Source organism: Artibeus jamaicensis, unplaced genomic scaffold, assembly GCF_021234435.1.
Source record: "Artibeus jamaicensis isolate MK-2021 breed Jamaican fruit bat unplaced genomic scaffold, CSHL_Jam_final contig_518, whole genome shotgun sequence".
NCBI classification, from domain to species: domain Eukaryota; kingdom Metazoa; phylum Chordata; class Mammalia; order Chiroptera; family Phyllostomidae; genus Artibeus; species Artibeus jamaicensis.
The window spans coordinates 5,272,466-5,288,216 of record NW_026521870.1 but is presented as its reverse complement, the minus strand read 5'-3'; the positions used below and the strand labels follow the sequence as shown (position 1 = coordinate 5,288,216).

The window sequence follows — 15,751 nt, the reverse complement described above, 5'->3', positions numbered from 1 at the left end:
CTTCTATGCCTGAAATGGCTGGTCAGTTTTAGTCAGTAACCCTTTTAGAAACTGTTAGTAAAATGCATATCTTTTCAAAGCAAGGGTATGTTCCCACCAAAAACTATGGGATATATTTACTTGAATACAAACACAGAAAGCATCTAGCCAGTTTCATAATTGCTGTAGAACACCTGAGAATCTTGTATATTCAGGGTACTATGTATTTTCAATTTTGATATGAAAACAACAGGCAAAAAGAGATTAATTTTAATGTTTGTGTTCTTTTGTGTTTCTATCACAGTGGACTCTTCATGGGTGAGCATAAATAAACTAGTACATGCAAATCTTGCTCATTTGGGGCAGTCCTTTTATATTGTAAATGCGATACCACATATTTTGCACAAACTCCTGCATACCTACTTTCCACAGCTTTACACTATCATAACATGGCTTTGGAGGGATAAAAATCCAGAAAGTTTTGACTACGCTTATGTATCTGCAGCTTAATCCATGTTTTCTTTTTGTGAAAAAGTAAACAAAGCAGGCATATATATTCAACTTGGCAGCCTAATTTTTTTCTTGCATGAATATGCAAAAACCCACCTGTTCAAACTTTGCAGTGACCCACAAGAAAAACAGCACTGACATGCTGATGGACTGACTATATTCCAGTGCTTTCAGGTTAGGCCCATTTAGATCCCAAAATCTCCATTGAAAGATTTGCCTGCTGCCACAGGTAGTCAAATCTGTTCCTAAGAAAAACATTGATTGACTAGCTAAGAAGAACTTTATGTACAGCAAAAACATTGTATAGCATAATCTCTGTCCCCAAGCTTGCAGATCTTCAAGAAGTACATGGTATCTCTTGTGGTAGCTGAAAGTCACGGGGTACATTTAAATATATTTACCATTCTTACTTTCCGTTTCAAAGAACATTGCTTTTTATTCCCTGGGTACCAAATCCATAAAAGTCCTTCCAGAAGAGCAGCTGTTCCTTAATGGCCTCAAAGAGTTACTGCACTACCTAAATTGAACATGGTTCAGTGTCTACACCAAGTGGGTCCTCAATTAAAGTTGATGGATTGGCTTTCTCATGAGCAGTAAAATTCAGTTTATAGACGTGCATCCTGTGAGACTAAAAATTAATAATTTAAGAGAACTGTGCATTGAATTCTTTGTGGCAATACAACAATATGTATAAACATAAAAACTACATCTGTTTCCATTTTTTAAAGTCGTTTTCTAGTTAATTGACAAATACTGAGATTCTCAATAAGGCTGAATCATAATCTAATCATAGTGAGGCTATAAATTTGGATGATTCCATACAAATATTCTGATTGCAATATTAGAGGAATTATAAAGAATTTGAAGACTTAAACATCTGAAAATAAGATGCAAGCTTGTTGTTCAGTAATAAGAAAAAATCAGTGTTAAAGATTGTCTATTAGTGTGAAACATTCATTTGAACTGTTCATTGCATGTTATATGTAGAATATAGATTTTGACAACTTTCTATATTATTGTATTGTTTAAGGAAGATGAGAAGGTTTGTAAAGATGTACCAGAAACGGCCATTTTATTTGATCAGGTGACACCCTTTGATCAGGTGAGAGCTCAGAAATCATCTACTTAGTCAAAGCAGAATCTTAGAGCCTGAGGGAATGGGCTGCTGGGTACTTTAGCAGAGGATAGCTTTTGCATCCTGCACTCAAGCCAGAGCTGTGCTCTACATCTGAAAAAGTTTGAGTGAATAAACTGACACGCATCTAACATCAACACCACAAGATGGGAAGCGGAATTAGTTCAGAGAGTAAAGAGTCAGCCAAAAGATCAAAAGAACTGGAGAAAAAGCTTCAGGAGGATGCTGAACGAGATGCAAGAACTGTAAAGCTGCTGTTATTAGGTAGTATTTTATTTCTTTTTTCTTTCAACCCCTAATGTTGCCTTCCATTGTGTTGTATTTACTCTTTCAAATTTTACTTTAAGTGTATTACCATATGGAATATTTATTATGAAAATGTGTTTGAAAATAAATGGACTTTCCATACACTTTATAAATATTTACTATTTTTTAGTATCTTATTACATGCTCTTAAGTAGAGAGACAAATCTTTATTAGATGGCTCAATTTCTCTGTCAATAATACAATTTGTTGTTCTCAAGCAAAAAGTAATAAATGTTTATTATTTTATTGCACCCTAATAATTTCTTAATGTCAGATTTTTAATGCTGAAAACAATCCTTTAACTACAAGTTATAAAGGTTTACAATGTTTTGTTTGAGCAGAAATCTGTTATTTGATATCCAAGCTAATGTTATTGAATTATTTGCACTGTTAAAACCAATTAGTCCAAAGTTATTTAACAAGTAACTATAAGAAACTTTAAATTATATTAATAATATTATTCAGGTTTCTGAATATAACCTGTGATATTTTCTGTATGTTTGAAAAATACTCCCTTTAAATCCTTTTAGAATATTTATAATTCATTCAAGTAAGGAATTATGTCTTTTTTGCCTTCTGATTCCCTCAAAACCCAGCACAGTATTTTACCACAACTATAAATTCAATAAATTTTTAATGAAATGAAAGATAGTAAGTAATCTATATGCCACTTATCTAAACATAAAAATATTTCACATGTAGCAGTCATTGGAAGAAAAATGTTTTTGAACTAAAAATAAAAACAGAAAAAGAATACAAGAGCTTTCATTTCATCATGGTTGTGTGTTCCTCCTCCTCCTCCTAGTTATATATGCAAAAGGGCTTCATTTCAGAATTGTGAAACTTCTCAAACAAAACACCCTCAATTTTTTAGTGTCCTCTCATTCCCAGTGGCCGACTGCAGGATTTCCAGCACTTGCTTCTCAAAGGACAAGACATGTCCTCTCCCTTCATTCACAGGTCCTGTGGGTGCACACTTGTCCATGCCCACCAGCCAATATACTTTCCGTAAGACTCCAAAGTATTCTAGGAGGCTTTGATCAAGAGTGAAAGTAATGTGGACACAGAAAAAGCAAATAAAATGTGAAAAGGGAAAGCCAACCATTTGCACACCATTCTGTGTGCCTCTTGGGCTAAGAACAGTGATATAAAAGTAGTAATAAAATACATGAAAAATCATTGTTTCAAACAAATTTCAAATGAATAAATGCATTTTTATACACTAATTATTATTATTTGTATTAAAGTGATGGGTTAGAGCAGAAGAAAGGGTAATTTTGGGTACCACAGATATGAAAGAATCATTAGTGGTACTATTCATATTTTACTTTCCCAAGACAATAACAATTTTATAAATTCACTTCCAGTGTTACCGTACAACTTGCTTGGATTTATTGGGTTTCAGCAATATGTGCACTGAACTTCCCAGTCACATCTTGTTTACACAAAATGAATCAAATTCTCTTAGGCTTGTCCTGTTTCAATAATATCCCAAACTCTTGACTAAGCTTTTCTTTCTGGACTATATTTGAATTCTTTGCAGTGATTAAATTGTTAAATTTCAAAACAACAAAGTGTTTTAACAATACTGTTTCAATTTTCATATTTCTAATTAAACTAATTTAATTGAGTTCAACTATTCAATCTGGCCTCATTAATACATCATACAAGTGTTAAACAGAACTAAACTAAACCTCCTCATCCTCCCAGTCTCAAGTCTCCTCATCAATGAAAGGTGTGTATTTTTTCCTGTCATTGAAACAATGGTTCTCATTAATCACTGTGGCCTGAATAACAGTTTTTTTAAGTTTATCAATGAGTATGTAATGTGGTACTAACCAGTTCATGTTCCTAGTAATCAGATCCTGAGACTAACTCTGTTTTTATAAGAAGTAGAAATCTAAAACATTTTGACAGAATTTATTCCTTACAGTGATCCTCTTATTAACCAATTAATTTCTAGGTGCCTCAATACATAGCATAGCTTTTCAAATTTAACATACACTGTATAGTAGATGTACCATTTGACATTACTGGACACAATATATCACTGAATCTAAAGAGCTATCAAGGCGCTGCCTTACAAATAAAGGATCCTCTTGCAGACACATTTATTTTTTATTACAGACATTTACCTTTCAGACATTTACCAAAATTAAAGAAGAGACTCCAGATCTGTTTCTTTAGCCAAAAGTAGGCTTCTAGGAAACACTGGAGATGACTCATATATTCTTCATCTTATAACTGCTATGAAGACAATAATGTTGTGTGCTTTAAAAGTTTAGCCTGTGCAGATCCTCCCAAAAGATATTTTACTTACATTTTAATAAGTAAAACAAATTCTAATGAATAAAATGTTCTTTTTTGTAGATTTCTGTTAGATTTTTTGTTTTTACTTTAAATGTTTGATCAAACTTTAATCTATTCAAAAGAGATACCTGCCATTTAACAGTAAGATCAGCATGAATCATGTTTCCATTTTTCCTGTCTCCTCTCTTTTTATTTTTTATTTTAAGTTTCAGTTAAAATTGATTTATTTTGCCATGTTACTTTCTTTTTCACTTTTACAAATTTTCATCACAAGAGTCCATTAGATTCAGAGCTCCATAGGAGCAAGAGGGAAAAATGAGCTCTCTTTCCTTCATATTTGAAATTCTTCCATGTTCACCCTATAATTCTCCATTGTGATACCGTAATTAGCTGTTAGCCAGTGATTTCCAGCATTATCATGGACTCTTCGTATTGGTGTTTCTTTTGTTCTGTTCTAAAATCTTTAATTCTTTCTTTATGTACTATATTATAAACATCACACTATATATTTTAAATGGCATCATCTGAGTTTTATTGTTTTAAAATATTATTTTAATTATCTGGCTCTTTGTATTTATTTATAAGGAATGGCAGATGGCAGCACCTAAGAGCTTGCTATAATGTCTCTTTTCCCAAAAGGCACAAAGCACTTAGACTAATGTTTTGCATATATATTTGGTTGTTTGTTTTAGATTAATTTATCTCTACTATTCAGGACATCTTTAACATAGACTCACAAGTCTGTCACATAAAAGATTCAAACCATTTATCAAGGTATTCCATAGTTAGTCAAATGACAGTACTTGTGAATGAGATTAAGTATCCTGCCCTGCTGAGAATGAGTCTTGTTAATTTAAGAGAACCTATCTCATTATATCAGAGAACATTTTTATATATACTTTTCATTCAAACACTGAACTATTGATGGAAGAACAATACTGTACATTTTAAAACATTTATATAAGCAACATGAGCAGTTAGGAGAGAAGGAGTGTAGTGAAACCTTTGTTGGTATAGAGACGCCAAATTTTACAGAAAATAAAATAAAATATCCCTCCAGTTCAGATTTTGATACAAACTCAGAATCCATCCTCTTATTTAAGGTTCCTCCAAAGGTTAATGCATAAATACATCAAATAGGATTTGAAACCAAAAAAGCATTTAGAATTCAAGGTGAAATTGACAGTGAGACCCACCAAGGTACCGAAGTATTCACTCTATTTATTAGATCCCGATGCAAATAAAGCAGAAGACATGGGTTAATTCCAGCCTCAATATTTCATATTCAAGTGGAATAAATTTGCAATTTATAATGATTCCTTTTTTTAGATATCTGAAAATGTCACTCTCTGACCCTTATTTTATATTCTATCATCTGTAATACTTTTCCACACTTAATGACTTAGTTCTTTGACTCATTATATTTCCTTCATTCAGAGTCAGCTATATTAGCTATGTTTGTTCTAAAATTTTGAAATACTCTGTCCCCTTAAACCTCTATCTTAATTGGCCTCATAACCTCAACCCTGTATAATTGCTCAAGGCCCTATCTACATTTACCATGGTTCTAAGACACTATTCCCAGTGATTCCACCAAGTGATGCTATTGAAAACCTTTTCATCCCATGTAAACTCCTAATTCTCTTCATTTCTATGTAACATAGAATAAAATGATAGACCATTTTCAGTTTTCTGGCTGACAAATTCCTGATTTTTCTCTCAGCTAGGCAGATAATTATTTTGCTTATTTCTACTTTTCTACTAAGATACTGTGAAAGACAGAATCGTCTGCATTCCCAACTTCGGTTTTATCCAGAATTTCCTCCCCTCCAAACTCAACCTAGGTGACTTCTCATGTACAAGCTAGCGAAGCTGCGACTTCAACCAGTTTTAACAAAGCAGTGCTATTCCATTTTCATTTAAGGCTAATTTCAGCCTTTGTTCTATAAATTTTGTCTCCTTCCATACTTAATAAGTTTTGTTTTATGAATTATTGTGTCTCTTTGCCATTTCAAAATTCTTTTCTCCTGGGTCTTTTCTCTTGGCACCTACCTCTCCATTAGCCTAAAAATCTTCGACTCCATAAACCCCTTAAATTCACTTTACATGGGCATCTTTTTAAAAGTTAAAATTGAAATACTTCCAAAGTAGTTCACACTTTACTGCTTCTATTTTATTATCCTCTGCAGTCTCTTCAGTTAATTATGATCTAATTTTTATACTTTTTCTCTCAATGCACAAAACTCAGACCTCAATAATTTTGAATTTCTCTTTTTTCTTAACTCTTGTTACACTGCAATTACTTCTTGTTTTTCATATTCCTTCACTGATGCTGCTTATCTCCATTTGTAAGTGGTTTCACTCATCAAGGTTTGTTTTTGGACCTTTTAGTTTTTCAGTCTGTACTCTCTCTTGGGGACCTTATATCAGTGCTTAACCACCACTTCTGGAAGAGGGATTCTAACATCCTCCCTTTTGCCCAGCTTCTTGACCTATATTTGTAAATTTATGTTATTTGTTAATGACCTGATTGAAGTTTGTGAGACATCAGAATAATTTTCTAAGTTTGTCTTGGTGCCCATTCATCCCCAAACTTTGTTTTTATGAGTTCCCCAGTAATATTTTTTCTCATTATATCAAATCAGTATTTCAGTCTTCTTCAGCTCCTTTCTTCGTGATCCTTTGCCACAAAGTTTATTCATAGCTCTCTCTCTGATAAAAATGAATCTCATATTTCTGTTTTTTTCCTACTGGGTCTTATTGTTTTCACTCTAAAAGAGAACCCTATAAAATAGATTATTATTATTATTATTATTATTATTATTATTATTATTTAGAGGAGAAGAAAATGAGAACTCAGGAAGGTAATTTACTTTCTAAGATCAAAAATTAGTTTACAGGAGAACAAATACTTTAATTTTGGGGGAGGTGGGTTTTAAATTAGTACCTGAACTCTAAGTACTGTGAAAACAGAGACCATGTCTGCTTTTGCACTTCACTGAATTTCTACTTAGAACAGTCTGCTTAGCACCAGGAAAGCATGAATGCATAAGGCATGAGAGAATGTCAGAGTCAGAATATAGAATATTTCTATAAATTGTTCATAGTGATTAAAGAATATACATACATTTGTCACCTGGAAGTAGAGCTAGAAAAGAGCCATGTATGTCATCCCATCAGGAGTTTGATTTTTAAGGCAATAGGATGATGTTAATAATTTTTAAGAATGTGAGGATAACACTTGGATACTTTTTGTCAAAGTTCATCCTGGCTATATTATGAAGATGATTGTGGTAGGTAGGCTAACTAGGAAGTTGTTATTACTAATCCAATACTTGATGAGATTGTGAATTAAGGCAGAAATTGCAAGTTTGGAAGTAAGATTTGAAATGTATTAGGAAACAAAATTAACAGAATTTCACAGCTTACTGAAAGTGAGAGAAATAATTAATGGAAGAATTGGGTATGCTTATTATTTTATTCATCACTATGTGAAATACAGGACAAAGTTTAGGTTGTGGAAAAAATAAAAGAAGCAATAATAATTTAAGATATTCAAATCTGTGAGGTTTGTAGAATAACCAAGTAAAGATATCTATTCAGTAGATGAATATATGGACCTGGAAATTAGAAGGGGTAACTAGAGTGAGAGCTGTAGATTCGATATACTCAATTATCTGTCGTCCTTTTCCAGATAGCCACTGCGTGTAGGATAACCATGTAATTAACCAAGGCCTTTTTTCAGAGGCATTAATTTATACGAAAACCTGTGTGTGTGACTCCTCTAACAATTAATAAACACGTTTACAAATATCTATCATCTATCTGTCTATCTATCTATCATCCATTATCTGTTCCTATCTAAAATAGGAAAATGACATACTTCTATATTTTAGTTTCTTTGCTAGCCTAAAAGATATACTAAGAAGATAAGAAAAATGACATTTTAGAAAGATACTTTAAAATCCAAGAATGCTCAAATACTATTTTAAATACAGGGTAAGTCAAAAGCAGGTTTACAGTTGTGAATATGCAAAACCATAAATCTACTTTGCCCGCCTCTGTATTTTCAGATATTTTTAAAACAAATATAAAATTGGAAGTATTCAAATAAAACTTCATTAGAAAAAAAAAGGTAGTACATAGTCACAACATTCTTTCTCACAAACAAATATATCTGACATCTAATCTTATTGATGTGAGACACTGAAAAAAAACAATGTTATAGAATATTTTTGCTAAACTATTTACATTGGCTTTAATCATCAGACAGATACAGATTATTGGGTATTATATTGAAGTTTATGTAAGCCAAAACTGATGGCAATTGCCAGCAAAGAAGATTTCAAATGCTCCTGAAAATAAGTTTTGTAGTTTATTTTATGCATTTGAGATAAAGGAGGGAATGTAAGGAAGGATACATGAAGGTGGGAAAAAGCAAGGTGTGGATTGGATCATAGGACAGTTAAGAAGCTCTCTTGAGGATGTTTCCACGTTTCAAAGCTGTGTTAACATAAAACAATGTACAAAAACAATGGACGGGTCTTGCTCAAGACAAAGATAAACCTTTTACTAAAAAAAAAGTATATGACTAGGACACAACTACCCAGTATGATGTGCCCAGATAGAAATTAATTACTAGATCACCCTGTGAGGTTGCTTTGCATAGAACCACTTTTTCTTCCATAACAAAATATTTTTTAAATGGTGGTGTGGGAAATTATGCCAGGAATGCCTGGTTTAAATATTATTATAACATTAGTTAATATCATTCATCATGTTATCAAATTAAAAAAGAAAAATCAACATGACTATAAAACGGTAAGCAAGCACACAATCACACACACTATAAGTAAACTTATTTTATTCATTTCCATTAAAAACTCTTATTAAACTAGAAAGAGAGGCAATTTCCTTAACCAGAGAAATGGCATGTACAAAAACCTACAGCAGATATCATACTTAATGAGAAACATTTAACATTGTTGACTACTGATAGTGAACGAGGACTTACGATGATTAATAGGAATTACATAGTTTTTTGACCTTGATCTTTTCCTTTTCGATGCTTTTTCAAAGAGTTGAGTGATGTGAGTAAGACAGCATTTCACACTTGTGTAAGATTCAGAGTTTGGAAGAAAGGATGTAGTGACAGACAAGGACAAAATTCCAAGTGATCTCAACAAGCAGAAATATTTGGCCCAAATGATCAAAGTAGAGTTTAATTGACATCTTTAACTGGGATTCAAAATCAGTTATACACATACAATATGTGAAAGAATCCACATAATAGATTTATCTATTTTTCCAATTTTTATTTTATTTATTTTATTTTTAACATTTTTATTGTTGTTCAAGTATAGTTTTCTGCCTTTCCTCCCCAACCCTGTCCACAACCCCAGCACTCCCCACCTCCCTCCCCTGTTTCCACCCCTCATTATTGCCTGTGTGTCCTTTATAATTGTTCCTGCAGACCCTTCACCCTTTTCCCCTCTGGTCACTGTCAGCCTGTTCTCTATTTCGGTGTCTTTGATTATATTTTGCTTGCTTCTTCATTTTGTTAATTAGGTTCCTGTTAAAGGTGAGATCATATAGTATTTGTCTTTCACTACCTGGCTTATTTCACTTAGAATAATGCTTTCTAGTTCCATCCATGCTGTTGCAAAGGGTAGGAGCTCCTTTTTTCTTTCTGCTGCATAGAATTCCATTGTGTAAGTGAACCATAGTTTTTGAATCCAGCCGTTTACTAACGGGCACTTAGGTTGCTCCCAGCACTTGGCTATTGTAAATTGTGCACTATGAACATTGGGTGCATAGGTTCCTTTGGATTGGTGTTTCAGGGTTCTTAGGATATAATCCTAGCAGTGGAATTTCTGGGGCAAAAGGCAGTTCCATTTTTAGTTTTCTTAGAAAATTCCATACTGTTTTCCATAGTGGTTGTACCACTCTGCAATCCCACCAACAGTATACTAGGGTTCCCTTTTCTCCACAACCTCTCCAACACTTGTTTGTTGCTTTGTTTATAATGGACATTCTCAACAATCTGAGGTGGTATCTCATTGTGGTTTTAATTTGCATCTCTCTGATAGCCGGTAATCATTAGCTACTTATTTATTTTTTGAGAGGGCGGAAGGAGAGAGGAAGGAAAGAGGGAGATATAAATCAGCTGCTTCTTATAAATGCCCTCAACACCAGGGACAAACCTAGAAGCCAGGCCTGTGCCTTGACCAGAAATCAAGCCAGCAACATTGTGCTTTGTGGGATGATGCCCAACCAACTGAGTCACTGTGGTCAGGGTAAAAGTGTTCTATTGGGTTGGCCCAAAAATTCATTGAGTTACTTTCCATAAGATAGCTTTAGCAGTGCTTACTTGTCCTTAACTTATTATGCCTTATTTATTTCAAGAAAGGTAAAAACACAACTGAAATGCAAAAAAAAATTGTGCAATTTATAAAGAAGGTACCATGACTGATCAAACGTGTCAAAAGTGGTTTGCGAAGTTTCTTGGTACTATATATTTTGGCCAAATAATTTTTTGCTGGGGGGCTTTCTTATGCATTGGAAGATGTTTAGCAGCACCCGCGGCCTCTACCCACTAAAGCCAATAGTAGGAGATAGCTGGCACACTCAAAATATCCAAATCAATAAAGCTACTGGTGAAAATTTAAAAAGTGTGCTTTACTTTAAGGAAAAAACAGAATGTACTTTTGGGCCAACCCAGTGTTTAAATACAAGTACCATGAATAAGGCACGACCAGCTCTATCCCTGTTGTACTACATCAGAGTATCAGTGCTGTTGGTGAGTTTCCTGATATCAACAGCAAAATTTCAGTGCCAGTGTTTCAGAAGGACATTGGCTTTTGCACGGAGTGTATTTCAGAGGGTAAGGGTATAAAATTCATGTGCTAGAAGAAATAGTTAAAAGAATGGAACATTTTATTCTCAAGCATATCTTAATAAAGGGAGCTTGCTTCAAATACAGGCAAATGTTGAAAGCTCACTATATGTTAGTATGTTCTAGGTATTTTATATCTGTAATTTAAACTTCCCAAATTCTAAGAGGCGGATATTAATAATTCTTTTATTTAAAAAAGATACAGAAAGACAAATACCATATGATCTCACCTTTAACAGGAAGCTAAACAACAAAACAAACAAGCAAGCAAAATAACACCAAAGACACTGAAATAGAGAACAAGGGGACAGTGACCAGAGGGGAGAGGGAAGGGAAGTTAAGGGGAAAAGGGGAGGGATTTACAGGAACAAGTATAAAGGACACATGGACGACAACTAAGGGGAGTGGAAATGGGAGGGAGGTGGGGAGCACTGGGCATGGTGGGCTGGGATGGGAGAAATAGACAGAAAACTGTACTTTAAAAGTAACTAAATAAAATTTAAAAAAAGAAATACAAAAAAAAGATACTGACTCTCAGAATAAATATGATCATAGCACCCAGTCTATGTCAGAAATGAGTGCAAGTTCACATTTATTTAATTCAAAAACATGAGTATTTTTCTACCCTAAGCCTAGAATACTTGTCATATTGCACAGACAGATACTTTTGTCATTGCTCTGCAAGAAAGAGTAGAAAAATGAATTGATTTAAAAAAGACTACCTTATAAATCTTAAGTGCCAACAGTTACAAACAGGTGACAGACACTGCATGTCTGTGGAAGTACACTGCTTTCATGTTGATTTAAAATAAGTGAATTTAAAATAATTTATGTGTCTAAGTCATTTTGATTTGACATTAGTCAAATTAGTGCATGGTTAAAAAGAAGCAACATTAAAGCGGTAATATAGGAGTTAGGAGACATCATTTCTTTGCCTTAAATTAAATCTGGGATTTGGGATGAGTATTGTAATCTCTGCTGGACTCACTTTTCTCACCCTAGAATGAAGACATGCACCTAGCTAGCTGATTTCTAAGGTTTCTTTATATTGTGCTATTAGTGATTTTAAAACTGCCTGGGAAATGTTTTCTGCATGAAAATAAGAAGTCAATATGTTTATTTTCACTCTTCTTCTTTTAACAAGTTGTATCAAATGAGCATTCAAGCCTTGAGTTTGTTTAGTTGAAGTTCAGTTATAGGTATAGATAGAGTGAGGCTTTAAAATCGTTTTGACATTTGTAAATAGAATCTGGCACAAAAATTCCTAATTTATTCTTACTAAGAGTAAAATAATTTATGACTATTAAAGTATGAATTAAGTGTAAATTTAAATGTTTAATTAATTAAAACATCTAATTAAAGAAATATATGTATATTTTGTTAAAAGTCCATTGTACCCCTGGATCCAGAATATAATTTTAGTGGTTACTACAGTTTGGAAGGAAGAGGTTTTTTCAGGATATCCTCAGCCTATGTGAACATGCTGTTCTCGTATCTATATTTGGCACTTAACATGATCTAATATTACAAAAATGAAAGGGTTATTGTGAACTAAGACCTAGAATCATTGTGAGAATGGGACTCAATAATTTATTTCTGAAAAGTTTTGCAATAGAGTTCCAAATAATAAATGACATCTTGGAGAAACTGGCTTTTCTTCAGGAATTTTGTTATGTTAAACAAAGAAATCACTGCCAAAATAAATAAGGAATAATTCAGATACCTTTTTGTAGAGATTCCCAATGAAAATATTAATGTCCTATATATAGTTTCACAAGAAAACGATAAGCTATTTAAAAGGGTCAAGGACCATGTATGAAGGACACATGGACAAAGACAACAGGGTGGGGGTGGGAGGATTGAAAGTGGAAGGTGGGGGTAGGTAAGCAGGGGAGAATAATGGGGGGAAATGGGGACAACCATAATTGCACAACAATAAAAAGAATGCTTACTTATTCTGCTGACCTGTGATGCATCATGATTGACCAGCTAAATTATAAAGAATCCTACAATAATATGCCACCCAGCCTCAGAAATACTTTTGGAATCTTGCCAGGTGGCATTAGTATGATTACCTGTAGACCATATTTATTAAGTATAGAAAATCATTTTGAATGTACCTTAATTCTCTGACACAGTCAAAAGGTCACTTTGCCCAGCAACAAGTTATGATAAAATTTGATTAGCCAGTCATGCAGAATGAATATAATAAATTTTGGTTGTGATTATTTTGATTTTTTAAAAAGATTTTATTTATTTATTTTTAGAGAGAAGGAAAGGGAGGGAGAGGAACATCAATATGTGCTTGCCTCTCACTTGCCCCCTACTGGAGACCTGGACCACAACCCAGGCATGTGTCCTGACTAGGAATTGAACTGATGACCCTTTGATTCACAGACCAACACTCAATCCACTGAGCAACACCAGCCAGGGCAATTATTTAGAATTTTTTAATGTATTCATAGTGTTTCTTAATTGATCCTGTGTTTGTCCATGGCACACATGCTAGTGCAATTCTGGAAAATCATTTTACAATTTTTTTCTCATTCTCAAAGTAGATAGTTTATTTAAATACAAATTATCTAAATTACTTTCACTTCACTTAGAAATCATAGGTTTTATAACATTTAAGAAAATGTATTTGATGGTCAGAAATAAGACATTATTTCTCAGTCTCAGAGTTACTCCAAAGTTTTTTTCTTAATATTTACATTCTGATAGAAGAAAATACAATATTAAATGCACCAGGATGGACAAGTACTGGAATTTTTATTGGGCCCATTGGTTTTCCTCCCATGTGCCTATAACTCTGCAATTTTTATATAGCAGAATTGAAAATTATATTAGGAGAAGATATTCTTTAAATATGGCACCTGCATAGGGTGATGCTACAATTTCTAATATCAGCGTCTATTGTTAAAGAGTTTAAAGGACAGTTTTATAATTTTACTTAATAACTTTTCTTTCAAAGTGGTGCACAGCCTGGAGCAAAATAGCAAATTATCTAAAGCCAACAAACCAAGACATTGTACAGAGCTCACTGATTTGTTCTTGCCACTCTCACAAACAAGTTATGCTCAGCCATGTAAAAGAATGTAGCCAGTTCTCTTATGAAAACTGGTGAGGTGATATTATAATGTGATTTTTATTTTATTCTCAAATGTTTCTGTCTTGGACAAAGCAACTTCTATTAAATGAGATGGTTATGCCTGATCTGTCAGTTCATGCTTGATCAGGTTAACAAAATGTGATATGTGATTAAGTTAACAGAATGTGGTTGATTTTGTATTAATCGACTTTGTTGTCAAGTTGCACAATGTGTGGTACAGACCACACTAGCATAAAATAATAAAAACAAGAATGCTAGTTTACTCAGGAAAAAGGGTCTGTGTATTAGCACCAGCTAATGAAATATTATTTCCCATACCTTCACCACTCTCATTTCTTTAATATTATATATGGCAGACATCTACTTTAGATAACTGCAGAAACTAGATACATTTAGATATGCTTGAGACAAAACAAATTTACTATGAAGTATAGTTACAGCATTCATCACAGCTTAAAAAATTGCAAATAAGGAAGAAACCTTTCAATGTGAAAAATGGTATGTAATACAGAGGGAAAGATGTTATTTTTTAAGTATGAATTTAAGAGTTTCATTTCTTTCATTGAGATTCTACTATTAGATACTCTTAGGCCCTTCAGATACATCAGTGAAAAAAATGACAAAGATTTGGTGGAATTTTCCATTTAGTGATGGAAGACATACAGAAAAAATTAAAAATGATATATGAATAATTTGTAAGTTAGTAGAATAAAAGAAGTTCAAGAAAAACATGGAGTAGGAAAAGGAGGACAAGTTGAGAGACTAGGGGAAGATTTGACTTTGGACGGTGGGTATAATGCAATATACAGATGACTATCATAGACTTGTACATTTGAAACCTATATAATCTTATTAACCAATGTCACCACAATAATTTAATTATTATTTTTTTAATTTTAAAAACTTAAATAGGGTAGTCAGAGTCCTCTGATTCATTATATATTCTGGTATAATTTGAATGAAATTCACATCAGTTTTGCTCACATAAAAATCATACTCAGTTTGGTAAAACAAGTCAGTTGACTGCTATGCTGGCATTATTATATATTTCTATTAGTTTTCCTGACTTTGGATTTTTCCTAGGATATTTTTAAATTGCCTTAAGTGTGCTTTTATGAAATCTGTCCAATATCAACTGGCCAACTGGGACTTAAAAAATGTCCTGCAACCAACTTTTGAAACTTCCAGTAACATATCAGGCTTTTGCTTCTCTAAATAATGCAGACATTACTATGAGATGACTAAAATTTTACATATTAGCATTTTAGATCAGGACCTCGGTCAATACATTTTAATATCATATTTTTATTGATAATTGTAACCTGAGGGCACATGACTATGTATCAGTTGCAAAATACTGAGTTATCCTCAATGTTTTAGAGATTTATTAGAAATTCTATCTAAAAATTCTATAAACGAATTTGTGTTACAAGACTTCACCAACTCTTGTTGACTTTCTGCTTTTCTCCTTTCTATAAAACCAGAACTTTCAAACTTAAAGAAGTTG

General features: G+C 33.1%; 1 protein-coding gene across 1 annotated transcript in view; it reads left to right on the top strand.

The window, feature by feature from the left end:
• The first annotated feature begins 1,770 nt into the window (after nt 1–1,770).
• GNAT3 (G protein subunit alpha transducin 3) overlaps nt 1,771–15,751 on the top strand; it is a 52,994-nt gene continuing 39,013 nt past the window's right edge. The window contains exon 1 of the mRNA XM_037137025.2: nt 1,771–1,888. Coding sequence (XP_036992920.1) covers nt 1,771–1,888 — 118 coding nt within the window. The remainder of the gene's footprint in view (nt 1,889–15,751) is intronic.